Source organism: Carassius gibelio, chromosome B16 (assembly GCF_023724105.1).
Source record: "Carassius gibelio isolate Cgi1373 ecotype wild population from Czech Republic chromosome B16, carGib1.2-hapl.c, whole genome shotgun sequence".
Taxonomy (NCBI): Eukaryota; Metazoa; Chordata; class Actinopteri; order Cypriniformes; family Cyprinidae; genus Carassius; species Carassius gibelio.
In genome coordinates, this window is record NC_068411.1 from 21523608 (window position 1) to 21550914 (window position 27307).

Here is a 27307-nt window from a genome sequence, read left to right on the forward strand (position 1 = left end):
GGGATTTATGGTTTAATCACCCTTACAAAAGGAAAATATATTTACCAATATATTTCTTAAAATATATTGTGATATATTGTAATATATTATTTTCCCTTTTTATTTTCTAATATATTATTTATTTGAATACATTTAATAATATATTGATGATGCATATATTATAATATATTGCAAAATATACAAATGATTGCCGCTTTCAATATATTGCAATATATATGAAAAAAATACATATTAAATCCAATATATAAGAATATATGCCTAATATATTACATGCTATTTTCCAATGTACTGCAATATATTTTTGTTTCATAGGGGCAGACACTGGTCGAAGATTTGTTTTATTGATTATTGATTATACAAGCAAGATCAAAAATCTAGGCCTTTCCTTATTCTTGATATGGTTTTGTGTACAGTTCTTTCTCTCCAAGCCTGTTGAAACAGTTTGGACCAGATTAATTTCATAATTCACTTAATACACTTGAGCTTTAGAAAGTAGCTACTGTAACAGGCTGTTATTGTTACTGTTAGATTAGCTTGAACACTGCCATCATGGTAAGGCATGGACGAGGCTAAGCTTACAAACATACCTTATACTCTTATCCAATATATTTTAATTGGTCATTTACCAGCTGAACAACTAGGAAGGTTAGAATAAGGTAAAATTTCTGTATTCTTTATCAAAGCCTAAACAATATACATTCATAATATAAATGCAAATATTAATATATAGTATAAATACATAAAGCAAGAAAAGAAACAAATACAAAAAGTATTAGCATTCAGTACAAAATTGCAGAAACAAAAAAAAAACATTATAGGATATATAAATAAACAGTTTAATGTGCATTGCTTCTACACACAAGCAAAACATTTTGTTTATTTGTCTTACATTTCAATCAAATGAGGCAGATGGACTGTGTTTGTGGTTCCTATTAATATGAGTTGTCATTTATAGTTCAGTTTAGTGAACGATTTATTAATATTCTGGGTGCAAAGTCAAATCCACAAATATAAATGATCTTTAACAGTATTATTAGTACAACTTATATGTAGTGTGTGTGTGTGTGTGTGTTTTTTTTTTTTTTTTTTTTTGCCATTGTTATTGCCTGTGCCTTTGCTTTTAAAGGAAAGGACCTCGAGCCAGAACTCAAACTCAGGTCAGCCGCTGTATCTCATAGCTTTGTACACAAGGGCAAGGATGTGGCTTTGACTCAGTTTTAATGTCATTATAGTTATAAGGCTACATTGTGTTACTTCTAAGCAATATTTTTCACACTTAACTTACATCTAATAGCACAGTTTTAATATAAAATAATATTGTTGTAATTTTTTTCACTGACTATTAACCTGAGTATATTTACTTCTCTTTCACGACAGGTCAGGAAATGCATACCACAGACAAGCCGGAAACCCCCACCTTATGTGTTATATTTGTGATATTGTGTAGTAATTGGTCCTATGCTTTTTAGAACAGCCATGTTAAGAGAAACTCATTTTTGATCACTATATACAGCTGATTTGTGGGTCAAAACTGAAGAAATGTGTGTTGGGCACTTTGTTTGTGGGTTTCCTGTTTTTCAAATCATCTGTTTAAAACCAAAGGAAATAAGCATTGCGGTTTATATGTTTTATATTTTGTTGGTTAACATAAGTGCATTGGGACCTTATTGTAGATTTGAATCAGTGCTGGACAGTTACATCTCAGCACCAAAATCTTTTGAGGTTATCATGCATAAACGTGCATCAAACACACTACCTGTTTTATAAGGATACGGTGAAAAAGACTTTAAGAGGAGAAAGAGAGCTATACAGATTCAAAGAGTGCACAAGGCCTAAATGACAAATGCCCTGCATGAGAAATGTTTTTTTTTTTAATTTTCTGACTTTGTAAAACCTGAGATCTGAGATCAATGTTGGTTCACTGATATAGAAGTTTAAAACTGTACAAAGTATTTGCAGGTTTAATTGTGCCACAACCACTTTGTCAACACTTTTCAGTACAGGTTGTAGCCACAAAAATCTAATTTCTTATTATGTCATCTCTATGAACTCTTGCCCCTCTAGAACAGGATGCTTCTCGGGGCTGTAGTCCCGATCTGCACGCTCCACATATCTTTGCAGTGTGCTGTAGTACTGTTCACGTTCCTTGTAAGTGTATACAGCAGAGATCTCCTCCCAGGCATTGTGATTTGGAAAGGGAAATGGCTCAGGACTTTTGTTGTCAAAGAAACTCTTAAGGTTTCTCTCTGCCAGTTTGGTGGCATAATCTTCTGCAAACACTTCAAACCTTTCCTGTTCCTTCTCCATGTAGATCTTCTGGAAAGTTAACTGAAGGTAGCTTACTTTAGAACGACAGTTCTTAAAGCAGGTTCCAATAAGGGCTACTGTTGCCGATATGATGATAATTGACCAGCCGAGGATCTGCAAACATAGATAAATCAGTTGAATGTTATAAGACAGAATGATTTTAAGTTATTATAACAAATCATTATTATTGAAATTTAGCATGCAAAAAGGTCAATTGTATTTGTGAATATTTTAGTGAAGCATGAAGCAAAACTAACACAGAAATCACTTTTAAACAGCTTTCTGTTGGTCTGCGCAGTGAATTGTGTGACCGGTGTGAACCATTTGTGAAATTTGCCAGGGGGAAATCTTTTGCCCTCAAGATAGGTCAAATTCATCATTGCTCGGCTAAATTTTGCTTGCAAATGTGCCGTGCTGACCAACAGAAAGCTGCTTGATTTAAAAAGTGACTTAGTTATGAGGGACAATAAACTTTAATCCTGTTAGATATCACTTTAAAGGTTAAAAATAAGTTTACTAGCTGCTCAGTCAGTACATTGGTGAACACCTGTTCAGTCAATTGAACACTAGTGTATTTCTTTCCCTCAAAGCTTTTTTTTTTTTTTAATTCCTATCAATATGGCGCTACCCTGACTATGGTATACAAGCAAGATTTTTCCCCAAACCAGTTTTGTTGGTCATATCAATCACAGTGATGAATGGCCACACCAAACAGTAACCCTTCAACCTAACTCTAACCAATTTAATTTGCAAAGTCAAAAGACACTGGACAAATTTTTGCACTCAAAATTTCACTAAAATGTATCTGTGATTGCCTCTTCATGCAACATTCCCAATCATGCATTACGCCTGTGAAAATTGTGACCACATCTTTAAAGCTTCTGCTAAGAAAAAATTTGTCCACTACAATGTACAAAAAAGTAAAAAATCAGCCTAGCAACATGATGAACATTGCACCAACATTACAGTAATGAAATCATCTCGGGTCATTTTATTACAACACAAGATGGTGACAGTTGCGATTACACAAGAGTATAGTCTGTTGTGTTACAAAAAATAGCATAAGATGAATGGACTGTTCAACAGTTACCATGGCCGATAAAATCAGTCTGCTGAGTACGGTGATAGACCAATTTTAATTAAGTATTCCAGAAGCACACACACACACACACACAAACTGTATGAGAATGTTTTTTTTTTTTTTACATTAACAGTCTATGCTCACCTGTGACTGGGCTCGTAACATCAACAGCAGTTCCATATTTTCATTCGGAGGCTGCTGGGACTTGGTGCAGGGTACTCTGGGGAGCTCGTCATGGCATGCACGTGTCTTGTTTTTGCAGAAAATTTGGATCACCATATTTTCCTTAAGGCCACTAACAGCACACTCATAAAAAGTTCCATTTAACAGTGCTACACTAAGCCACATGACAGGGGCAATGCAGGCTTTAGATAGCACTTTTACAAACACCTGCAAACATCCCATAAAGTTACCCTTGGGGCAAAGTTTGAAAGGGTTGAGACAACACCCAGTGCATAACCGCCAAAGAGGTGTACTAACAAAGAGTCCAATCGCCAGCAAGACAACCGCAGGGCCGATCAGAAAAGTTAATCCATACGAAAAATTCTGTTTAGGGTTGCACGGACACTGGAAAGACACCATGGAGAAAATTCGTTCACTTCCTATTGTAAAAATAGCCATGAAGCTGTAGCCAATGGTGGACTTCTGATTGGTGAGGAATTTTAGGACAGTCTTAAACGAATCCATAGCTGGTACAGACATGACTTGAACACTCAAAGAAGCTGCTGTACTGAAAGAGATGATTTCTGCTACGGCACTCCCTTTTCTCGGTCTCTTATTTTCACTTTGTTTTCAACACTTCCTTTATCTCCTCCTTCTTTGTCTCTGGTTTCCCCACAGCTCATCAAATCCCTCCCTTGTCCATCCTTTTCTCCTCCCATGCAGTGAAGGACCGTGACCAAAACCAGCCCATCAGGTTCTGCCAGAAGTCACAACAGACTACAGATGTGTTTGGGCACATTTACACATCATGCAACAGCAGTCAAACATATAAAATCCTAACAATGCAATACAGGCCACACAGTGTGCTTTTTATGATTGGAATTCCAGAATCTGAAGGTTGCTAGCAATGGAATTTGGAAAGCTAGAGGCTGGAAAAGAGGATTCATGCATGCTGGTTCAAACAGAGGTGTATTGCAACATAATGCTTCAAACTAGTTAAAAAGGAAGTGATTCATTCTGGTTCTGTATGAGGAGACGGTTTCTGTTCTGCTCTGGTGCTGACTGTTGTGCCCTGCACTTCTCCCATAAAGATTTTAAACCTTAACGCTAACCGCAAATGGTAGAACTTAATGAATATTGATTTTTTTTTTTGAGTGAGCTTTTAGCAGTGTAATTTTCAAATGATACATTATTACTTCATGAAAAAAGCATGAAAGTGCTGCCTGTTGAAATATGAGATCACTAATCATTATGTGCATGATGCAACATGAAGTGACACCAAAAGCCTAGCATATAATGTAACTGTTTGTTCGTACAGTCCTTTAGAAATGGTCAGGGCACAGCTGCTCAAATACTAATGAATGAGGAAAACAACTGACAATTATGAAAAAAGCTCTTTTTTATCGTTCATATATAAAAATATCTTGACAGACAAAATTCTAATTATACAGCAAAACCCCAGTAATGTTAAAATCATACAATTGTAGTATTCAAAAGAAAATATCAAATAGCAATTCAAGAAGAACAGTGAACAGACACTGTAAAAGGCACAGAAAATAAAGCAGCAAGTACAGCTCTGTTTATGCCCATAATAACAGGGTAAAGCATGAAAAGCTATCAATTAGACAGCGCCTACAGGACCAGTTTGCCTTCATCCACAAAAGCAAGTGCTGCTGGGTTTGAAAAATCATTTTCAGACCTCACCGAAGGCCTTACTGCTGGATTTTCAAGGTCCTCACAAGTGCACACATACTTGTGCAGGATGCTGTAGTATCTGTCCATGCTTCGGAACTTGTAAAAGGAGGATATCTTCTCCCAGGCCTGTCTGGGTGGACTCTTCATAGGAATGGGTTTGGTTAAATCAAAGAAACTTGATATGTTTCTCTTTGCAAGGTTTTCAGCATGCTTATCTGTATAGCTGTCCAAAAACTCACTCTCCTTCTGAGTGTACACCCGCCAAAACTTTAGCTGCATGTAACTGATTGGAGAATAGCATCTGGCCATGCATGTGAGCAGAAAAGTGAACGCCATCACAGAGCCTATCAGGATCCAACCAAGTACCTAGAAGTATTTTCCAGAATTATTCAAATATTAAGAGACATATTTGCTGAAAAATAAAATTGAGATGTTTTAAACATACAGTACCACTATAGATTTGGTAAGATGACTGTAGAGGACCTTAAATCGAGGTAAGGACGTTTAGGCTTCTGCCTGTAAATGCCACTCCTGCCTTTGTTTTTTTTTTTTTTTTTTTTTAAATGTCAATGAGAAAATTTCCTTTATTAATGCATTTAAAAATATTTTTTTGTGTTAGACCTAAAGATTTTTGTTCATGACTATGAATAATAGACTACAAGTTAGTCGGAGTGATCTAAAGTTTGCAAACCTAGCTAACAGGAAACGTTATCAGAATTTTGGCAACGTTCTTTCAAACTTATGAACAGTTATAATTCTAGTTTGTTTAACTTCATCTGGTTTTAAATTATTTAAACATGGTTCATGGATTTTTTTTCTGAAACGTTTTAACATTTGATAAAATGGATTCAAATCATAACATTAATTTAACCTAAATAACGTTTTTAAAAAAAAAAAAATATATATATATATATATATATATATATATATATATATAAAAAAACGGGATATTTCCTGACTTAATGGAAACGTTGGAAAAACGTTCTTAGAACGTTTTTGTTAGCTAGGTGGGAGCATTCCTTGATTTCCCTGATGCTCCAGCGATTTTAATCAGCGTCAGTGCATTGAAGAAACACAACTATTTCCATTATTTATTTACATTTACATTTATTTATTACATTACAGGTTAGGTACGCATCACAAATACATGACAAAAAGGTATTTAAAATGTCTTTAAATATTCTCAACGTATGCATATTGTACCCCGACAATGTCTAACAAAAAATCCTCTCAAAAGTTGAATCCCAATTCAACTAACAGGCCTCCTGAGTCCAAGTCAGGTCACAAGTAAAACTTCTCATGTCTGTCCGAGTCTTATATTTGAAATCTAAGAGAAGTGATTTTCTGCTCAGTGCTTACCTGCGACTCTGCGCGTATGATGGACAGCAGAGCCACTCTCTCACTCTGCGGAATCGAGGTTCCATCACACGGGAATTTCTCCAACTCTGTCCGACAGTGAGGAAACTTTTCGTTGCAAAGCTGACGTCTAAAAAGTGTAATGTTGGCGCCAGTCATCGAGCACTCGAAATACACCCCTCTGAGTAGAGCAACTGCGATCCAGCTGAGAGGAGCGACCATCGCTGTCGTGGTGATTTGAAGAAAAACGCACAAAAAGCCAATCGCGTGTTTAAAACGACATAACCTCGATTTCCTAAGGCACAGACCCGTGAACAATTTCCATGTTTTATTGCTCAACATGTAACTTAAGATGAGCAGTGCAAGCGCGGGTACGAGGAGGCAGACGTTGCCATAAACGAAATTCAAATCATTGCAAGGACACTTAAAAGCAAAGACCGAGAAGATGTGCTCGCTGCCAGCAGTTATAAGAGCGATCAATCCGAATCCTAAATTGGTCTGCTGTTTCTGAGTGAAGCTTAGCAAAGGTTTGAACTTATCCATGCCTGCCAGCTGATGACCGTAGGCTGTCTGTTCTTAAACTATAAACCACGACAATGACTCTCAGTTCCGTCTAGATACTGAGTGTTACCTTCAAGCGTGCGGACAATAAAAGGATACAAAATTAGACTTCATTTAAGAAGAACGGGTTAATGTTAGCTTTTCAGCTGTAATGGAAAACTGACTTTATGAAAAATTAAGAAACTAAAAACACAACGTAAGTGTTAAATGTACACAGTAGTTTAATTTAAAGGCAATCTAATGTGGAACACTATGCAAAACATGTTTTCAGTCACGTGTGATGATGCAGTCTGTGAGAATGCACCACAAAAACAGGAGGGTCTTTTTTTCATGTACATCAAAGCTGAATAAAAAATCTTTCCATTGATGTGTGGTTTGTTAGGATAGTACAATGTTTGGCCGAGATACAACGAAGGTGCAAAAAACAACAATCTTTAAATTTGTCCAAATGAAGTTAAATGCATTTTACTAATAAAAAAAATATTTATTTAATTAAAAATTAGATATTTGTACCGTAGGATATTTACAAAATCTTCATGGAACACATTTTTTTCTTCATCGGCATAATTCATTCATTTTGTTGCTATTGCTACAAAAACATATACATAATATACATACCTGTGCTACTTTGTGGTCCAAGGTCACCAAGCCTATTAGTTCAACTATAGTAGGCTACAGTATAAACCAGTGGTTCTCATTCAGGGGCCACCACTAGAGTGCCTCTGCAAACTTCCAATGGGCCCTGAACATGACCTAAATTGTTTTAATTTGAAATACTTTTAAAAGTGTGATTTCTGAAAAAAAGAAAAGAAAAAATAGTATAAATCAATATCATCTTAAAACTTCGTCGTCGCCAAGCTTATAAATGACTCACAGGTTTTATGCAATAAAATGTTTTAATATTTTAATCCTAATAATTTAAATTAGGGAGTTTCATGTGGCTGGCTTTTTTGTTAAAATCTATAAATCTTTACAAATAATTGTACATTTTTTAACGTGTAGGCCTATTTATTCACTAATTATGTTGTAAAACAACATATCATATACCCAAATATACTTAACTCAAAACCAATAAGAAAATCTCACAATGTTTTTGCGCTTTATACTTGGCGCCTCGTCGACACACATGATCTCGCGCATGTGACTGCGAGGGGCGGGGACTGATTAAGACTAGCGTTTACAGTAGCTCAGATGCGTCGGGCACAGACGTGACGAGCTACATCCACAGTCTCTGCACAGTTTCTTCTCCCGTGGGCGATGCAGATATTTTGTTTGGGTCAGTCAAAGTTACCAAGTGACCCGACGTCAGATAAAATCTGTTCGACCGAGAGAAGAGGACACTGGACGCGAAGGTACACTGCGTGCGTGCCCTTTTTAGCCCGGTGTATGTTTGTATTTTTACCATGTGTATTTTCTAACACATAGAAGCGTTTAGACAGTGTGTTGACGGGTGGATGCTGAATGGATGTAACGTTACTGAAACACTTCACAGATGAATGTTATGAGGTTGCAGCTGGGCGGGTCTTCAGTGAGGATTACATTTATTGTTGCCCAAATATTCTTGCTTCTGCTCTGTTGCTAGGAGACCTTTGACAGTTGAGGTTCAAAAGTGATTGTGAAGGCGACCAATCACTCTAATCTGCATTTAGTGACAGTGTTGCTTTGTGTTCGTGACAATTAACTTGTCAAAATAATACAAATAATGGACAATATAACATCCGCCTACAGGTTGTTGTTGTTATTATTATTATTTTTTAGTAATATAACCTGCACTTTGTGTTTAACGCGACAGTATCTGACTTACACTGTTATTCAGCCACCTCTGCTTTGATGGATTAAGGGTGTATTCTGGTTAAGTAGGTCAGTGACAGGCTAAAGATGATACATGGGACCATTTGAGTGACACACCAAAGCTGTAGAGAAAATATATGTCATACTGTATCATGGATATTTGTATTATGGCTCTTATGTCTTTTCTTTTCCATCTTCTTTTCTTCTCCATCGGCCATGGACTAACGTTACAGTCTGCTGGCTGAAGGTCATTTTGTAATCAGATCAATATATGCTGGGATGCCTCAGACAGGATGGGCCATTAGGCTCCAATGAGTCCTGCATCAGTTTGCCTACTCTCTGCCTTGAAACCATTTGACCATCACATGTGGCTTTATGAGAGGAGCTTCACAGACTGATTTTGGATCAGAATGAACTTTGCCTCTAGCTGTTTTGTATCCAAACACATTGTGCTTCAGTAGGGTGAGTGGTGTTTTTATTATATTTCTTTTAATTGTTGTGCTTTGGATGAGCATTTTCCATGAGTGAATCTCTCAAAAATATTTCTGGTCATACTTTCACTCCTTTGCTTTTCATACAGAAAATTGAGCCTGTATTTATGATGGTTATGCAGTTTTATTTATACAGTTATGCACGTTTCATTTCCAAAAGTCTCATTAATTTAATATCCATGGATGGTTTCATTTATAGCTAGTGTGCAGTTGTCATCCTTTCTGATCACACAATGATTTTATTTTATTGAATTCTTTGTTGTTTTAACATAATTTAATTTTTAAATGTTTAAAAATGTAAAAAATTGTATTAGTATTATTTTTATCAGCTTAAAGCTAGTGCAACAAGTGCTATCATAAAGTATACATACAATTTACATATTATATAATGATTATATGTATTACAGTACAGTTTATGAATTGTGGGAGGAAATGTGCTTAGTTGTAATAAATGCTTATATAGCATGTAATATGCATCACATACATTTCTCAGTGGATATTTTATTGTTTTACAAAAGCAAATCGTTTAAATCTTTAAAAGTTCTTCATCTCAGTAGGTCCACTGAGATGCTCAGATATTCAAGCTATCAGAGGCTTCTCTGATATATAGGCTGTGTCCCTATTCACTCTCAGTCTTAGCTGTTTCTGTTCTATCACTGTAGAGTGCTGCATATGCTCAGTCGGGCCTGTCTGGTGTTTTGTAGTATCAGCAGGGATCAGTCCTTCCTCCTCCTCCTCCTCTCCCCTCCAGGAGCATGCCCTCTGAGCCTCCTCCCAGGTACGTTCTGCAAACCTCAGTCTACCTTGAGAGGTGACTGTGTCCTCAGTGCTTTGGTGAGTTTTAATTTGATGTAGACACCGCTGGATTTAATGGGAGGTGTTGTGACAGGTCAGCTTTATTAAAAGAGCTCTGGAGTATGTTTAAGGTCATCCAAATCTCCCAAGGCAGTATTACTTTGTGTTAACTAATACTGTAAAAAAAAAATTGTTCAATTTACTACTCTGTGGAGGCATTTTGGTGACTATATTCTACAATTCATACCTATACATATAAGATTAACATGATAAAAAATTTAAATGAACTGCTATTAAAATATTTTTGTAGCTGCAAAATATAGTGAAAATAACACTTACAGTTAGTTAAAATGGAGAGCAACATGATGACTTCAGCAGTGCCCTCCACCCCCACCCCAGCAACTGTTGTCAGTAATAACAGAAAGAGCACAGTGTCACCCACATATGCCATCAGGGTAAATCATGTATATTTCAAGAAGCATTTATGCACACAGTTATGCACATAACTAACAAAAAATACCTACAAATGTGTTGGTTCATTCAGCAACTTTTGATAATGCACATATCCATATTAATTCAAAGAAGGTTCATGCTTTTTACTTATAATAATATAATTTTATTGTAAAAGTGAATATATTGCCTTGCTAAAGTATTATAAATATAATCTTGCCTGCAATTAATATATGAAAACATTATCATTTAGACTTAAAATTGTTAGATTAATTTATATTTATCTTAAAATCGTTACAATAAAATTACATGTACAGTACCCTTTTGAACAAAAAATAAACAAGTTTACTGTAACGTCGATGCATTCTTTTTGTAACATTTATTTTTGATTTTTTTTCCAGTGTACAGACTGAGAGAGTGTGAGCTAAATATGAATGTGTTGAGCTGGAAAGAGCTATTCAGGGCCACGGGAGCAGTGAGAATCAATGACATCTCACTTACTGAATAGATATATTGATATAGACCTAGTGTATGTGTATGTTCAGTGGCAGGCAGAAAGACACATACACACTTCATTGTTTCTGGTCACAGGATTCCATGATGAGATGTTCATGATTTCCAAGCATAGGCTTGTCTTGCAGCATTGTTCTTGTGTCTCAGCTCTCAGGACATGCTGACAGGACAGAGGCTGTGTCAATCCAAATCCCACCAGGACTCTGTCCTCTCTGCCCTTAATCAGCAGCGTAAGGACGGACTGCTCTGCGATGTCACCCTGGTCGCCGGGGAGCAGAAGTTCCATGCTCACAAGGCAGTCCTGGCAGCCTGCAGTGATTACTTCCGGGTGAGATTTTACACTAGAGATTTTACACTAGAGATTCCATCTCATGAAACATGATCAATGAGTGTCTGCCACACAAGTTTCTAGGTTTCTACAGTATGTTACACTTCTGCTGGCATCTTTTAAGAGTATAGTTCTCCCAAATATATATATTTTTGTTAGCCCATTTCCACCAGATAGGAAAGAAATCATGCTTTGGTACATCATAATTATGACATAAAATTTATGATACAACAGTGGAGAGCAGTCAGGAAGCGACCAATATAACAATCTAATCTGACAATCTAAATTATGAACAATAAGAGATATGAGATAAGAAGCTATAGTTGTGACATACAAAAAGAAATTATTAGATAAGGGTCAGTTATTATAAAAGTCCAACTTTTATGTCATAATTATGTCATCAATTTTATTCTTTATCTATTTCCGACTTAGTATCTCATAATTCTAACGCTTAATGTCATATTTGTGACTTTAGAATTATGATTTACCAATGTATATTATAGTATGTTTTAAAGTGGCAGAAAAAGGCCTCCATCAATATCCTTTTTTTTTTTGGAACAGAAAGGGAGATGTTAGACAGAATGTTCACACTGCTCTTCTCCAAATAATAAAAGCGAATGGGGACGAGTGCTGCTGAGTTCCAAAAATGAAAAAAGCACCATAAATGTACCACTAACATTGCCATTCAGCTTGAGTGCAAAATTCCAAATCTTCTGAAACCATCCAAACCTACGTATGAGATAAAACCAGAAATGTCATTATATATTAAAAGTAACGTGAACATACTGTTAACATATTCTGTTTGGAACAACATGATAGTGAGTAAAAAATTACAGGATTTTCCTTTTCAGCAGTGCAATCCTGATCCAAATATGTACAGTTCACATGGAACGCAAGACAGGAAAAGAAAAGTCGGCAGCGTCCTGAAAACCATATCAGATTTTGGTTTGTTCAGAAGCATACAAAGAAGACATACGTCCAGCTCTGCAAGAGAAAGATTATCTGCACTGTTCAAAGAACAGAATTAAATAGGGCAGGTATATTTATCTCTATATGTCTCCTGGAAGCTCTCTACCTCCGTTGGGCTGGAATGATAAGATTTTTATCCCTCTGTTTTTGATGTTAGCCCTTGGTAATAACAAAATTATTTGTGTTAGACAATTTACCCTAAATCGTAAGTAGTGGTCGACCGATATTGGTTCTTTGACAGCCGATGCCAATATCTTGGAAAGCAGGGGACCAATATAAAGCTATATAATTTTTTATTTATTTATTTATTTTTTACGAAATTGGAAATCATTTGACAATGGGTTAAAAAAAATAAATGTGTAAAATAAGCATACTTTAGATGACAATGTATTTTTCACAAATAAATAGATAAATATTTAATAAAAATAGAAGGAAGTAAGGAAGTTCAATTCACAATTTTTGTAAATGTTTATGTATGTTATGTATGTTATGTTAAATGTAAATGCGTATTTGCTTAATGCTGACAGCAAACAAGAAAGTGTCATCAAAATAAAAGTCCCGGCTCGAACGCATCGGCCAAGCAGAAAAACTTATCGGCCGATGCCGATATTTGAAAATGGCCAAATATTGGCCATGGCGATATATCGGTCGACCGCTATTTCAAAATTGGTCCTGCATTGTTTGTGCATGAATTATACCTACAATTTTAGGGCTTGTTTAAGGGTTAGCTCACCCAAAAATGAAAATTAGCCCAAAAATTACTCATCATCAAGTTTATATGACTTTCTTCTTTCAGACATATCCAGTCTGAGTTATATTAAAAATGGTCTTTGATCTTTCAAGCTGTTTAATGCCACTCAGTGGGTGTTGAATGCATCAGTCCAAAATAAGTTAAATAAAAAATGCCCAGCCATCCAGAGATGCATGCACAAAGGGGACCTTACGTCATCTGCCCAGAGCTGCTTCTGTGTACAACAGCATTGATTAAAAAAGCATTGATTCGCTACAGGAAGCCTTTGTTCAACCCCCGGAGCCATGTGAGACATTTTTTTTTAAATGGATGGGCGCTTTTTAATTAACTTCTTTTGGACTGAAGCACTGCAACACCCACTAAGTGACATCAAATAGCTTAAAAAATCAAAGAAAATTTTTCATATAACACTGACTGGATTCGTCTGAAAGAAGAAAGCCATATACACCTAGGATGATTTGAGGTTGCGTTATTTAGGGGCTAATTTTCATGTTTGGGTAAACTAACCCTTAGAAGGGCACCTATTATGCAAAATTAAAAATATTGGTTCAGTTTGTAGCGTGAGATTAGTTCTAATAGTGCAGTTCCCATATGTACGGCTGTACCCCGGGTTCTCTTGCTCTCAGTTATGTTGCTTCTACCGGCTATCTATTACTGTAGAGATGCAATGCAGAGAGGCGTATACAGATTACCTCTTCTGGAGACGGGGTGGGAAAATGCTGCTCATTTGCATTTAAAATGATACACTACAAAAAATTTATTTTTGTTTAGATACACCCCAAACATGACATTTTATATTGGGCTGAAACTAAACAGACACACTCTGGGGACACCCAAGACTAATATTAAATATTGTAAAAAGGGGCATAATAGGTGCCCTTTAAGGAGAGACTTGTTATTTGAAACACAAAAAGATGGTGTCAAAACCATTATATGTATAGACGAAAACACTCAGAGTTTATACAGTTCAATACCAGTCGCATTATCTTCAGAATATATAAAACCTATACCAGTTTACGTATTGGCACAAATGACAGGATACCCTTTGCACCCTTTCGAGCTTTAACATATCAGCGGCACTAATGAATAAATGTGAACGGTGTAATCAGTGCCTGTGGCACTACCATTAAAGACAAACACTGTAATAATGACATTACACATTAGTCCAAAGATGTTTGTATAGCAAAGCTCTTTGAGTAAACATCTATCTATCTATCTATCCATCTATCTATCTATCTCGACAAATGCTGTTAAGACGCTGTTAAAGATACAAGTATATCTTAAACAGTTAATGATATCAGCAAAAATCATGACACAAGTAAGTTCTGATGATGATTCTGTAACCACAATTCATCTCTTTGAACTATTAAAAACAGCTCATAAGAGTAATTTGTGAATCAGACTACACTGGTAATGCTGTGTGTTGTTTTTGTCTGTTTTGTTCTTGCCATAGTTTTAGTGGTTCACTGTATAGACTTAAAACTTGGATTCACAGCTCATGAGAAATATGATTGCCTGGTAACTGAAGAATAACAGTGCAGTATGGCCTCAAACACTGATGTGAGGCATTGAATGATTCTGCATTATCATATGGCTCAAAAAGCAAGTGTTGTAAACTAATTAGCCTGCAAAGCTGCTGTCCGACCAGCATGCTGTGCTTTTGCAAGGTCAGAACAGAAGTCATCCAGCCAGGCATATGACTCAGGACTGGTCATGCTTAGAACCCACAATCCCCTTGCAAGAAAACCCCTGCAAGTCTTGCTTCTGGGCATTAGTGTCCCAGTAAGGAGCTCTCTAAGTAGCGTCAACAAATCTCATCTCTAATGATTTCTTTTGAAAGTCTGAATCTGAGGCCGAGGTCAGGCATTAAATAAGTGCTGCTCTTAAAATTAAAAATAGGAAAACAGGCTACACTTGTACCAGGCACTTCAATTGTGAGATACTACTTAGGGAAAAGTTTCTGAAGGGGGGGTGACCGAGATAAGATGATAAACACTTGGCATCTAATTTTAACACACGGAGGCTTCAGACTGAGCCAAGACCTATATTAGATGTCTATTGATTCTTTCACTGGACTATGCACTGATACAAATTTTTATCCTGAACCAGACTTAATCTGCATCTGAGAGTTATTGCTCCTTGAGTTTGGGAGGTATATAGATAAATCACACTTTTTTTTTATTCAGCACGATGTTCATCATTAGGAGCAGTTAGGTTTGATCAGTTGAATTTGATTGGTGTAATGATGATCCAATGTGCTTTGGCTTCCTCTCCTCCATGGGCTCTGTTCATTGACCATCCTGCGCTCGCTCTGTGACAGTAATCAATGCTTTTGATTAGTGTACTCCTGCCAGAGAACACAGCGGGACAGCACTGGCCTCTTGCTCTCTTTATTTTTTGTGTGTGAAACTGAAGTACGCACTGATTGATGGTGATGGACTCAATTTCATTCTCAGTACGAGACTCTTTAGACTTCAATGAAGAGTTTATTGATGTTTTGGTTTTAAAGCCTATTTAAAGGATGCTAAATTACTCTACTCTAGTTCTGTAGTGAATCCTGCTTATATGTTTGTGTGTGTGTGTCTCTTCAGGCCATGTTCAGTTTGTGCATGGTGGAGAGTGAGGCAGATGAGGTAACTCTCCAGGGTGTGACTAGCGTGGGACTGAAGCACGCACTGGACTTCGCCTACACAGGCCAGGTAAATTCAGCATAGCCCACACAGCTACATAGAGCCTGAGCATGCAAAATAAATGAAATTGACTGTGCCTCAAGCAAAGACGGGTCTCTAGGTTCTGGAAAGACCCCATTATGAAAACCCTCTCGAAGTAGGAGCAGATAAGTGAAATACTTGTGAATAATAATATTTATTCTAGAGCTTCACAAATGGGCTTACACACTTGAACATCTAATTCTGGTTAATTGTAATCCTGAGTTTATCACACTATACATTTGTGAACTGTGAGTTCATGTTTTTAGATGAATATTTACATACATTTATACTTTTTTAGTTTGTGTTTGGTTCTCTGTTACTATACAACTTTTACATTATAGCATTGCTAGCAGATATATTATAAGGCCACCCATGATTCAGTAATATATATATATATATATATATATATATATATATATATATATATATATACTAATGCTCAAATTTATTTTTTCAAATATAAATGAATATGTATCATATTGGCCAGTAGTGGATCAGAAGTGACAGTAAAAACATTTATAATGCTATAAATGATTTCTATTTCAAATAAATGGGGTTCTTTGGAACCTTCTTTTTATCTGAGAATCATTGAAAAATGAAACAATAGTAAATAATCATTGCAATATCTAAATTTAAAATACATTCTTAAATATAATGAAGTTGAAAATTTTATTTTCCGTTGTAATGATATTTCCTACTGTATTTTTAATACAAAAAAAAATGTACCCTTGGCCAGTATAAGAAACCTCTGTCAATAACATTTATAAAACCTTAGTGACCCCTAACTTTGGATGTACAGTAACTAAATTAGATAAATTGTAGCACTCACTATCCTTCACAGTTAAAATAACCCGTTGCCTGCATTTTTGTTCCTGGATGCACATGTGCTTTAGCTGCACCAGCCTGAAAAATACAGTTTTTTGCATGATCTGAGCTAACCATCTGTGGCACAGAGAGTGAAACACATTTTGTGGCTTATTTTGATTTAGCTCTTAAGCCGCTTTGAGAAGAATATTTTTTCTTTCTTTATTCTTTTTTTTTTTTTTGTGTGTGTGTGTTTCCTTATATCATTTTTATTAAAACGAGACCGTATTTGTATGATCATATAATGCACTCTGTGCATTACTAATGAATAGTTTAATGGCTTTCAATCTAAGCATCATAAAGTATGTGAAGACATTTAATATAGTAGTCTGCTATACATATTATTATAGAGCTGGCTTAAAATGCAATGCTTTTATCAAATATTTAATAAAAGGTCACTGCTCCATCTTTCTCTTCACAAAGGGTTCCTTAGCCTGAAAAAGGTCAAAAACCCCTGCTTGCAAGGTTGTTGTTTTTTAGGATAGTTTTACTCCGGTCCTTTGTCTGTAGATCATGCTGGAGCCAGGAGTGATACAGGACGTCCTGTCTGCTGGAAGCCACCTTCAGCTGCTGGAACTGCTCAGCCTCTGTTCTCACTATCTCATTCAGGTGTGTTGAAGAGTCATTTCTGCCCTAAAGGGTACTACATAGAACTTCACTGTGTGATCAGATCTTTGTTTTACATCATCACTGTGTTTAGATTTTGTTTTTTGAAAGTGCTGCGATTTTGCTGCTTCCTGTTCACTTCTTAGAGGAGTAGTTCTGAAATAAAAATCTGTCATCTCTTCACCCTCATGCTCTTTTCAGTTTGATTACAATTAATGTGTACAGCTTTTAAGCTTCAAAAAGACATAGAAGACTATGTATGATTTTGTGTTATATTCTCCTGAAGCCTTTGTGTGAGAGATCTTAGTCATTATTTCTTAAGGATTTTCAGCCGATTCATCAGAATTCCATAGGTTTTCCCCATAAATTAGCCCAGAAATCCCATAAATTGACTCAGACAATCACTACATTTAAAATGTGCTGATTATTCATTTTAACCAGTAGATGGCAGTCAGTCTCTGTGTATGACATTTTTCCTAATCATGCTTCTGTGGAACATCCTGAGTGGATTTCTCTCTCTGTTATTCTTCCTTTAACTTAGAATTCTCAAGACTACAGTTATGGATATTGTCGACATTTTGTTTGAATTCAGCTCTCTTAAGCTTCCTGTAATCATTTATTTTAACTACACTATTTACTGTATTACAATATTTTAACAACTGCATTCATGGTGATATCTTAATGTTTGCATTTGTGTGTTCGAGTCAGGGCATATAAGATTTCATGTTAGACTGTAATGGTCAAGGAGTTTGTGTTCATAGACTTTAGCATGAATAAAACAGCCCTTCTGACTGTGAATCTGTCTGTATTTATATCTGTGCCTGAAGGAGCTGAACAGTTTGAACTACCTGGACCTATACAGACTGGCAGATCTCTTCCACTTGCCGGCCCTAGAGGAAGCAGTAGTAAGCTTTCTGGTGGATCACCTCTCTGAGCTGCAGAGGAACAGACAAGAGGAAGTTCTGCTTCTACCTTATCGGCTCCTCAGGGAAGTGCTAAAAAGCGACCGCCTCACCTCCCTCGGTGAGGAGGAGATATGGCAGGTGTGTGGGCCGCAGATTCGTAGACTTTATTGTTATTGTTTTAGTTTCTTCCAGATTCGGAAAACTTTAGCTGGCCGCTGTATTCAGTCTATTTTTTTTCCTCTTTTGTAAAGTCATAGAAATGCTTTTGTTTTTTATTTATTTTGGGGAATGTTGTAGACTTCGTTCACCACTGTAGAAGTTTACCCAACTACTAAGAGGGGTCCATTAATGCAAGGGTCTATTAAGGCAACATTTTTAGTTCAGGTTTTCACTATAATTTGTAATATATTATAATTTAATACTATATAATAATGTATAATATAATATGTTGTTAAGTAAATCTGAATGCTTAAGAATATATTTACAAACAAACGCCACCTGTTTAATTTATGGTGTAAGAGTGAGAGAAAAAGGTGTGTGGACGATTCGATCATGTGTGTGTGTGTGTGTGTATGTACACACGGGCGGAGGCTGTAGTTGGGGGGGGGGGGGGGCTGTGGTGTGACTATTCATTTGCACCAATCAGGCAACCCCACCACCCCCCTCCCCACACCCAGCCTCTCTCTGATTAGGCCCACCGTGGCTCCATCAGCGCCTCAATCCCCCAGCTGTCACTCCAGCCGCCCTACTGATTGAAAACAATCAGGCCTCTGATGGCACAATTACCCTGACCCTTTAACCAGTCGCTGCTGCCATAATCAGGCCCTGATTAGGCTGCTTTGGGCCTCCTTCACTTTGCAGAGAAGGTTAATTTGGGCATCAGACGGAAGCGTGATGGGCACAGGGGCTGGTGCTGCCTTCCACTGGTCCGAACGTGCGCTCGCCAATGCTACCCTCGATATAGTTTGGCTGTCAGTCATTGTCGTGCAGAGTTCTCCGAGTCTAACGCTCTGGAAATCACAAATCTTCCTCTTTGTTTTTTTTTTGTTCTTTTTTTCTCTTGCACTCACCCTCTGTCTGTCTTTCTCCGTGCGGGAGTGGGTGGGGGTGTTCATTTATTTTCTGCCCCGAGGAAGTTCTCTGATCCAGTGTGACCTTCACAGTCAACAGACGCTGTCTCGCTCACACCTCACTCTTTCTCTCTCTCTCCCTCCCTCTCTTATTTTCCTCTCTCACTCATTCTCTTTCTCCTTTTCTGTTGGCTATAAAAAGAAGGAGGGTTGAAAAAACAACTACAATAGAGCGTTACATGACTAATGGCGCCGAACAGGAACAGGAGGGTTTTGCTGAAACCTATGTGCACTTAAAACTTAACTGTGTGACTATTTAGGAACGTACCTATATAGGTATAGATATAGATATAGATATAGGTACCAATGGTTATCATTTGACTTTTTAATTTAACAGATATCATACTGAATATTTTGGCCAATATTAGATCTTTAATTGTGCATGCAATTATGAAGTGGTGCTTACTTCAAGGTAATCAGTGTTTAAAAGCATTAAGAATTGATCAGTCTATAATCCATAATAATACATGAATATACATTTCTCATATTGCAATCTATTAATATTTTGATGCCTAAATTCACAAATAGCATTTAAAAATATATATTTGTAAAATATTTGTAAGTTGTTTAGACAATATAGTATTTTATATTTCTATAGAATTTTATATATCAGCAATTATTTGCTTTTAAGCCATAACATATTAATTGTTATATGCTTATTGGCATTAGACATTGTGAGTAAACTTTTTTTTTAAATGATTTGGTATGCTGCTGCATTTTATAAAAAAACAACAAAAAAACAAAAAAAACAAACACAATATTAAAATATATAATAAAATATTACATATATTGGCTATTTATTTCTTATCAGCCATAACATAAAGTTAATCAAAGGCTTATTGGTAATTAACATAATTTTTATATGAGTAAAAAAGTAATAATTATATCCTTAATTCAATTGGAGCATGATTGATTGATTGATTGATTGATTTTTTTTTACTGAGTTTTATTCAAACAAAAAAGTAGACCGTATTATATAAAATGTTAGTTACTGGCCATTTATCTTTTATCAGCCATAATAGGAAGATAATTATAGGCTTAAAATTTCTTAATGCCTAATGTGCATAAGTAGGTTAAGGAGTTCAAAAGTGGCTCTATTTATTGCATCTATCAGAGCAAAATAATCTCAATCAGTTTGGGGGCAGGATTTCCTGTTTATCAACCAATGGCAGAAGGGGAGAGTGTTTGGGAAACCTTTCTGGTAGCAGTCATTTTCTCTGCAATTCGGTTCTGTTAGTGGTGCAGAAAAAACACACTCTACCTTAAGCTCCTTGATTTTTCCTTAAAATACCTTCCTGCAATTAATGTACTGTAAAACATTTTATGTAAGCGTAATGAAATCAAACCAGTTATGTTGTGCCATTAAAATGTAAAATTTAAATCATGAAATACTCCAAGAAAAATATATTACAAGCATTTAAATTTGCCATTTGTGTGTAGGAGACGTCTAGAGGTGGTGGCCCATGATCTCGGGTTTCTATAATAAGTTCTCTGTCTCAGGGCTGATTGTGTTAAAAGCCACTTTGTTTCCACAAGAGTGGCATCGCTTATCTCCAGCCATCTCCGCCGTACTCGCATGCCTCTGCAGCTAAACAGTCTAGATTGCTCTCAAGTTCAATTAACTCCCCTTTGTCTAACTCCCTTGGCTGCGCCGGAGTGTGTATGTGTGCATGCTTCACACGCACACCTCATGTACGTGTGTGTGTGTGCTCACAGAGCCCCCCCCCCCATCTCATCTGCAGCTGTCTTTTCATCACTATATAGAGACACAGTATCTTAAGCATTAGCATGCAATGATACAAAGTGTTGGCTCTGCGTAGACAGGCGGTATTGTGTGGATGGTGTGAGCTGCAGCCTGTAATATGAGCAGTGTGATCTCCTGATCCTGAATCAGTGCTGAATACTGATGAGCCACTCTGCCCTGCTTTAGTTGCTGGTGCGTTGGCTGGAGCACGACTGCAGATACCAGTACATGGAGGAACTGCTGCAACACGTGCGCTATGGCCTGATGGAGGTCTCCGCCCTGCACCGTGTGGCCAACAGCCACCCCTTCCTCAACTCCAGCAGCACTGTCGCCGCCCTGGTGGAGGAGGCGTTGGACTACCACCAGTCTGTATTTGCACAGCCTTTACGTCAGACGGCACGGACCACGCCGCGCTTTCAGTCATTGACCCTGTATATCGCCGGCGGGCGCAAACGGGAGGTCAGCCGTGTGCGGGAACTGCGGTTCTTCAACCCTTCCGCGCAGGAGCACTTACGCGTTGCCGGGGGTTCGAACTGGAGTGAGTTGGCACCCATGCCTGCTGGACGAAGTCACCACTGTGTGGCTGTTATGGGGAACTTCCTGTTCGTGGCAGGTGGGGAGGTGGAACACGCTACCGGACGGACGTGTGCGGTGAGGACGGCGTGCCGGTACGATCCAAGGGTGAACCGCTGGACTGATATTGCACCAATGAAGGCGTGCAGGGAGCATTTTGTGCTGGGAGCTCTGGGACAGTATCTTTACGCCATCGGGGGGAGGAATGAACTGAGGCAGGTTCTGCCCAGTGTGGAGCGCTACTGTCCCAAGAGAAACAAGTGGACCTATGTGCAACCGTTTGACCGCTCACTGTCCTGTCATGCAGGTTGTGTTGCAGATGGGCTGATCTGGGTCTCAGGTAATAATACATCACATTTAGCCCAATATCAGGCATATATCAGACATCTCCCAATGTGTATAAGACTCTCACAGAAGTTCTAGGCCCAAGACATAAACTGATTGTAGTAATGCTTTTAACATATAATGATGACTCCTTCTGCTGCAGGTGGTGTCACAAACACCGCTCAGTACCAGAATCGACTGATGGTGTATGACTCAGGACAGGTAAAATATTGGTATTTATATGAGTCCAATGTAGTTGGGTAGTGCATCTTCCTCCTCTATGAAAAAAGAAAAAACACACATGCATGTATATATTTCAGAAAAATATGTTTTTTATATATTAAATATATTTATTAATAAAGAAAAAATTATATGAATATAAATATAGACATGTTAAAGCATTTAAATATAATGAGTTATTTGTTTAAAATACAGACTTTTTAAACATACATTTTAGTTACTAAAAATATAATGTAACTTATTTTAATTCATATAAATATAAAAAAAAATACTGTAATGGTTGCTGGTTAATAATTATGAATAATTCATACACCTTGATGTAGTTACCAAATTATAGTAACAATGTATTATACATTTTATTTTTGTATTACCAAGAATTAAGACATATTTTAGTGCTTTATCAACTAAACGATTGACAACAAAGTAAAAACATTACAACCTGTTGAAAGGATTGTGCATCTATTTGTGAAAAATGAAATATGGCATCTACCCTGATTAAGGTCAATGGTGTTGCATACGCCTTTAACACAAAGTGCTTTTAACATTGAATAGAAATTAAATATTAATTCACATTGGGCAAATGCTCAAAAAAAAAAAAAAAAAAAAAAAACCACCTCTACCCACCACTGTAATTTATTAATGTTACATTTAAAAAGACATAAGAATAAGTATCGTAGAACTTCTGTGGTCACTGCAACTGAGCATTTTCAAAGGGAGAGGTATAAAGAAAGAAGAGGGGAGGAAAGAACAGGAGGCAGAGGCTCATTGGTATTCAAAGTGGCTTTGCATTCACCTGCCAGGAACAGCAACCCCCCACCCACACTACCCTCAACAGATGGTCGCCAAACACACACGTGTATATTCACACTCTCACTCACCACTGCTCGTGCAATCTCTGCGTATACACACACCTCTCACAAATAAATGCACGCACACATGCACTGGAATATGCTAAAGAAATATGTTAAATGTTTCAATTAATTCTATAGCTTGAAATTATTTTATTATTATTATTATTAACTAATTAAAGTGTGTTTTTCTTTCTTTTGTAATTCCCTCTGTCATAGAATCAGTGGTTAGCACGCAGTCCCATGTTGCAGAGGAGGGTGTACCATGTGATGGCGGCAGTAAAAAGGCAGCTGTATGTGCTGGGGGGGAACGATCTGGACTACAACAATGACCGCATCCTGGTTAGACACATTGACTCCTATGACATAGACATGGACCAGTGGACACGCTGCACATTCAGTCTCCTCACAGGTCACCACACACACACACACACACTCCATGTAATAGAAATGTGTATTCAACAATTCTTGCATAAAGTTAGCATTTCTACATATACAGTTTTTGTTTTGAAGCACTATATTGTATTAGTGCTACTTTAAAGTGACGTGAAATTCAGCCAAGTATGGTGACCCATACTCAGAATTCGTGCTCTGCATTTAACCCATCCAAAGTGTGAACACACACACACTGTGAGCACACACCCGGAGCAGTGGGCAGCCATTTATGCTTCGGTGCCCGGGGAGCAGTTGGGGGTTCAGTGCCTTAATCAAGGGCACCTACGTCGTGGTATTACCAGCCCGAAATTCGAAACCACAACCCTAGGGTTAGGAGTCAAACTCTCTAACCACTAGGCCCAGACTCCCCTGACTGGTACACCTGTCAGATGTACTAAGGTGATGCCATGTGTGATAGTTGAGGATAGTTAATATGGTACTGGTTAAGAAATTGGCACTTTATTAGTGGGGCGGGTCACTAAATATATATATTTTTTTTATCAATTTATGTTGCGTGGAATTTAGTGGAGGAAATTTTGATTATTTCAAGAGATTTGTTGATTTTCAGTTCGTTCACCAAAATGATTCGTTCAGATTCGTTCACTGATTCGTTCAGTGACCATTTCTCCATATCACACAAATACGCCACAGCAGGTGGCGAAAAAGAGTGTCTTATGTGTTATGTCTTAAGTCAACAAACGTATTTACTTGTGACAAAAACTGATTTGGCTTTATTAAAGTGTGTGCATGATCGCATTAAATAAATAGTCTAAATAAGTTGTTCAGATGAACAAAGCACAAGGTTTTCTTGCAAAATTAAACATTTCGGTTTGTATCTACTGATTGCTGATCGAGATTTACATTCTTGGCCAACTGACCCTGTATACTCAGACAAGCGGGACCCACAGGTTGGAAAAAAAAAGCTGACCCGCGCATCACTAGTACTGAATAATTCATATACTGTGATATTTACATTGTGCTTTAAAGGAACAGTACACCCAAAAATTAAAATTTGCTGAAAAAGAACTCTCTCAATCCCTTAATTAACTCTCAGGTGATCCAAGATGTAGATGAGTTTGCTGCTTTATCAGAACAGATTTGAGAAACTTATCATTACATCACTGCTTACCAATGGATCCTAGGCAGTGAATGGGCGCCATGACAATGCACACAATTCAAGTCTGTCAATCTTGTGGAGCCAAAGATGTTTCTAACTTCAAACCGTTGCTTCAGGTATGGCTAAAATATGAGTGCCTCTATTCATAGTATTGTTTTCTCCAGTCATCAATCATCATTTACAAGTGAAAATGGTCTAACCATTTAAAAAGACAGTTCTAAGTAAATATGTCAGTATATTATGAATTTTGGCCAGAAACTACTGTTTAAAGTAAAAATGCCTTAATGATGGATTTGTTTCTTATGAACATGTAGTTTTCATTTTACAAGATGGACTGGAATGAATTACTTGTGGATTATTTTGATTTTTTTTAATTAGCTATGACGGTACCCATTCACTGCAGAGTATCCATTTGTGAGCAAGTGATATATAATGCTACATTTCTTAAAATCAGCTGTTAGAATCTCTACAAACCCATATACATATCGAATGGAGTGAGGGTGAATTCTCATTTTTGGCTGAACTACTCCTTTAATGGTATCATATTGTGTGTATATATATATTTTTTTATAAATTCTCATTGTGCAGTATGTTACCTATTAAACTTTTATTCTTCAATAACTATGAACTTTTGATAGGAAAAATATATGCAGAAATTAACCTAGTTTAGCTGGTAAGAAGTTTTTAGAATCAGAGCCTTGGTAGAGAAATGAAAGTCATCCAAGCTAAATAAATAAAGGATAAAAAAAAATATTCATACTTTCAAAATATAAGAAAAAGTTTCTTCACAAGTGCTTAAAGGTTCATAAAACATTTGCTTTTATAAGAGAAATATTCTTTATATTCTTCTTTTAGGCCAAAATGAGGCAGGAGTGTCCGTGCATGATGACAGAATCTATGTGGTTGGTGGATATTCAATCTGGACAAATGAACCACTTGCCTGCATTCAGGTAAGTGGATTGAATAGTGCATATGTTTGAATGACATGTTGGATAATTAGTGTTGAGATGCCATCATTTGTCTGTTTGGCAGGTGCTAGATGTGAGCACCAAGGGGAAAGAGGAGGTTTTTTATGGGCCGACGCTCCCGTTCGCTTCGAATGGAGTGGCGACATGTTTTTTGCCTGCACCATACTTCACCTGCCCCAACCTGCAGACCCTACAAGTGCCACATCACAGGATAGGAGCTCTCTAACCTCTGTGCTCATAACTCAAGGACATTCCCACAAACACACTATGAACCAATGAAATCATGTCAGAGCCTATTGTACTTCCACAAATTGTGACTGGTGGATGAAACTGTTGTTGATCATACATTGATCTCGTAGAGCCAGTGTTCTGATGGATGTGAAAACCTTCGAAAAGAAGTTAAAGAGTTTTTTATCGCCAGGCTTCACTGACATTCATGCATTTCTGAACTGGATGTGCTGTGGTGCTGCACCGGGCTAATACAGTTTAACAAGCAGTGTGTAAATCTGTCAGAATGATTAAGAGCCACTTCATGGCCCAATCCCAAATGGTGCACTTGATGTAAACCTGTGGTCCGTCAAGTACACAAGATTTCTGGTTGTCCCATTTATCATTTTAACATGAAAAGGGTGTTCATACCTCACGATGAACTTTACTCAACAATCCATGCAGAATTAAATCAAAAGAAATACGCAAGAGCGGCATTTGGGACAGGGCCGAAGTGTTAATGACCTGTTATCAAACATTCTTGGGACTCCATCCACTCTCCATTCTGACCTTGATGTTCTGCCACTGTCATTTCTCAGCCTGTGACAAACTGTACTTTTATCAAAACTCAGGATGAAGACCGTACAATTGTTTACTGAATGTGTATGACCACAGATGACGACAAGTGCACACACAGCAACTTCAAAATCTGCGTCAATGGTGGCATCTTGCCTGTTCTCCATCCCACCACCCTTTCCATAAGAAAACATGTAAGGGCACATTTTTTTTTTTACATAATGCCTCTAATAAATACAACATTTATGCAGTTGTGGAATAAAGATTAACGATAGTGAGTTCTTGAATCATTGAATCTCTGAAACTAAAGATTCCCTAAAGCTTTATTCCCAGAAGCTTTATTTCTATTCTACTGGTGAAGTTCTGAAAGACTCAGTGAGAAACTTAAAATATGGCAGGGGAGATAAAACGTAGGTCTTAGTAATTTTGTTCAATATATACAGTCTTGTTCAAAATAATAGCAGTACAATGTGACTAACCATAATAATCAAGGTTTTTCGTATATTTTTTTATTGCTACGTGGCAAACAAGTTACCAGTAGGTTCAGTAGATTCTCAGAAAACAAATGAGACCCAGCATTCATGATATGCACGCTCTTAAGGCTGTGCAATTGGGCAATTAGTTGAAAGGGGTGTGTTCAAAAAAATAGCAGTGTGGCATTCAATCACTGAGGTCATCAATTTTGTGAAGAAACAGGTGTGAATCAGGTGGCCCCTATTTAAGGATGAAGCCAACACTTGTTGAACATGCATTTGAAAGCTGAGGAAAATGGGTCGTTCAAGACATTGTTCAGAAGAACAGCGTACTTT

At 37.2% G+C, this 27307-nt stretch overlaps 3 protein-coding genes across 5 annotated transcripts; 1 reads left to right on the top strand and 2 right to left on the bottom strand.

Annotated features, from left to right (window-relative positions):
* Nucleotides 1-325: 325 nt before the first annotated feature.
* Nucleotides 326-4235, bottom strand: LOC127975357 (calcium homeostasis modulator protein 5). The gene is made up of 2 exons (XM_052579365.1): nt 3533-4235; nt 326-2421 (listed from the first exon to the last, which is right to left on the bottom strand). Exons 1-2 carry the CDS (start codon nt 4088-4090, stop codon nt 2032-2034), a joined length of 948 nt encoding a protein of 315 aa, XP_052435325.1. The 5' UTR covers nt 4091-4235; the 3' UTR covers nt 326-2031.
* A 272-nt stretch (nt 4236-4507) lies between these two features.
* Nucleotides 4508-7312, bottom strand: LOC127975356 (calcium homeostasis modulator protein 6-like). The gene is made up of 2 exons (XM_052579364.1): nt 6605-7312; nt 4508-5611 (listed from the first exon to the last, which is right to left on the bottom strand). The coding sequence occupies exons 1-2, from the start codon at nt 7142-7144 to the stop codon at nt 5183-5185; spliced, it is 969 nt and encodes a 322-aa protein (XP_052435324.1). The 5' UTR covers nt 7145-7312; the 3' UTR covers nt 4508-5182.
* A 1009-nt stretch (nt 7313-8321) lies between these two features.
* LOC127975402 (kelch-like protein 32) lies at nt 8322-26776 on the top strand. Of its 3 annotated transcripts, none has more exons than XM_052579446.1 (12): nt 8322-8523; nt 9187-9415; nt 10107-10222; nt 11350-11530; nt 15842-15949; nt 17336-17434; nt 18259-18474; nt 21397-22123; nt 22271-22329; nt 23415-23607; nt 25603-25697; nt 25780-26776. In XM_052579446.1, the coding sequence occupies exons 3-12, from the start codon at nt 10200-10202 to the stop codon at nt 25939-25941; spliced, it is 1863 nt and encodes a 620-aa protein (XP_052435406.1). In that variant the 5' UTR covers nt 8322-8523; nt 9187-9415; nt 10107-10199; the 3' UTR covers nt 25942-26776. The 3 variants fall into 3 exon arrangements, with proteins under 3 accessions (XP_052435406.1, XP_052435404.1, XP_052435405.1); XM_052579444.1 differs by having other exon boundaries at nt 8322-8514; XM_052579445.1 differs by having other exon boundaries at nt 8322-8514; nt 10149-10222.
* The last annotated feature ends 531 nt before the right edge of the window (nt 26777-27307 follow it).

Excerpts from the sequence above, each read along its gene's own strand:
- LOC127975402 (XM_052579446.1), top strand. The coding sequence starts at position 10,200 with ATGCCCTCTGAGCCTCCTCCCAG. Across the intron at positions 17,435-18,258 it reads GTTCTCACTATCTCATTCAG|GAGCTGAACAGTTTGAACTA; the intron begins GTGTGTTGAAGA and ends CTGTGCCTGAAG. Across the intron at positions 25,698-25,779 it reads AACCACTTGCCTGCATTCAG|GTGCTAGATGTGAGCACCAA; the intron begins GTAAGTGGATTG and ends TCTGTTTGGCAG.
- LOC127975356 (XM_052579364.1), bottom strand. The coding sequence starts at position 7,144 with ATGGATAAGTTCAAACCTTTGCTAAGCTTCACTCAGAAACAGCAGACC. Across the intron at positions 5,612-6,604 it reads TCATACGCGCAGAGTCGCAG|GTACTTGGTTGGATCCTGAT; the intron begins GTAAGCACTGAG and ends AAATACTTCTAG.
- LOC127975357 (XM_052579365.1), bottom strand. The coding sequence starts at position 4,090 with ATGTCTGTACCAGCTATGGATTCGTTTAAGACTGTCCTAAAATTCCTC. Across the intron at positions 2,422-3,532 it reads TGTTACGAGCCCAGTCACAG|ATCCTCGGCTGGTCAATTAT; the intron begins GTGAGCATAGAC and ends CTATGTTTGCAG.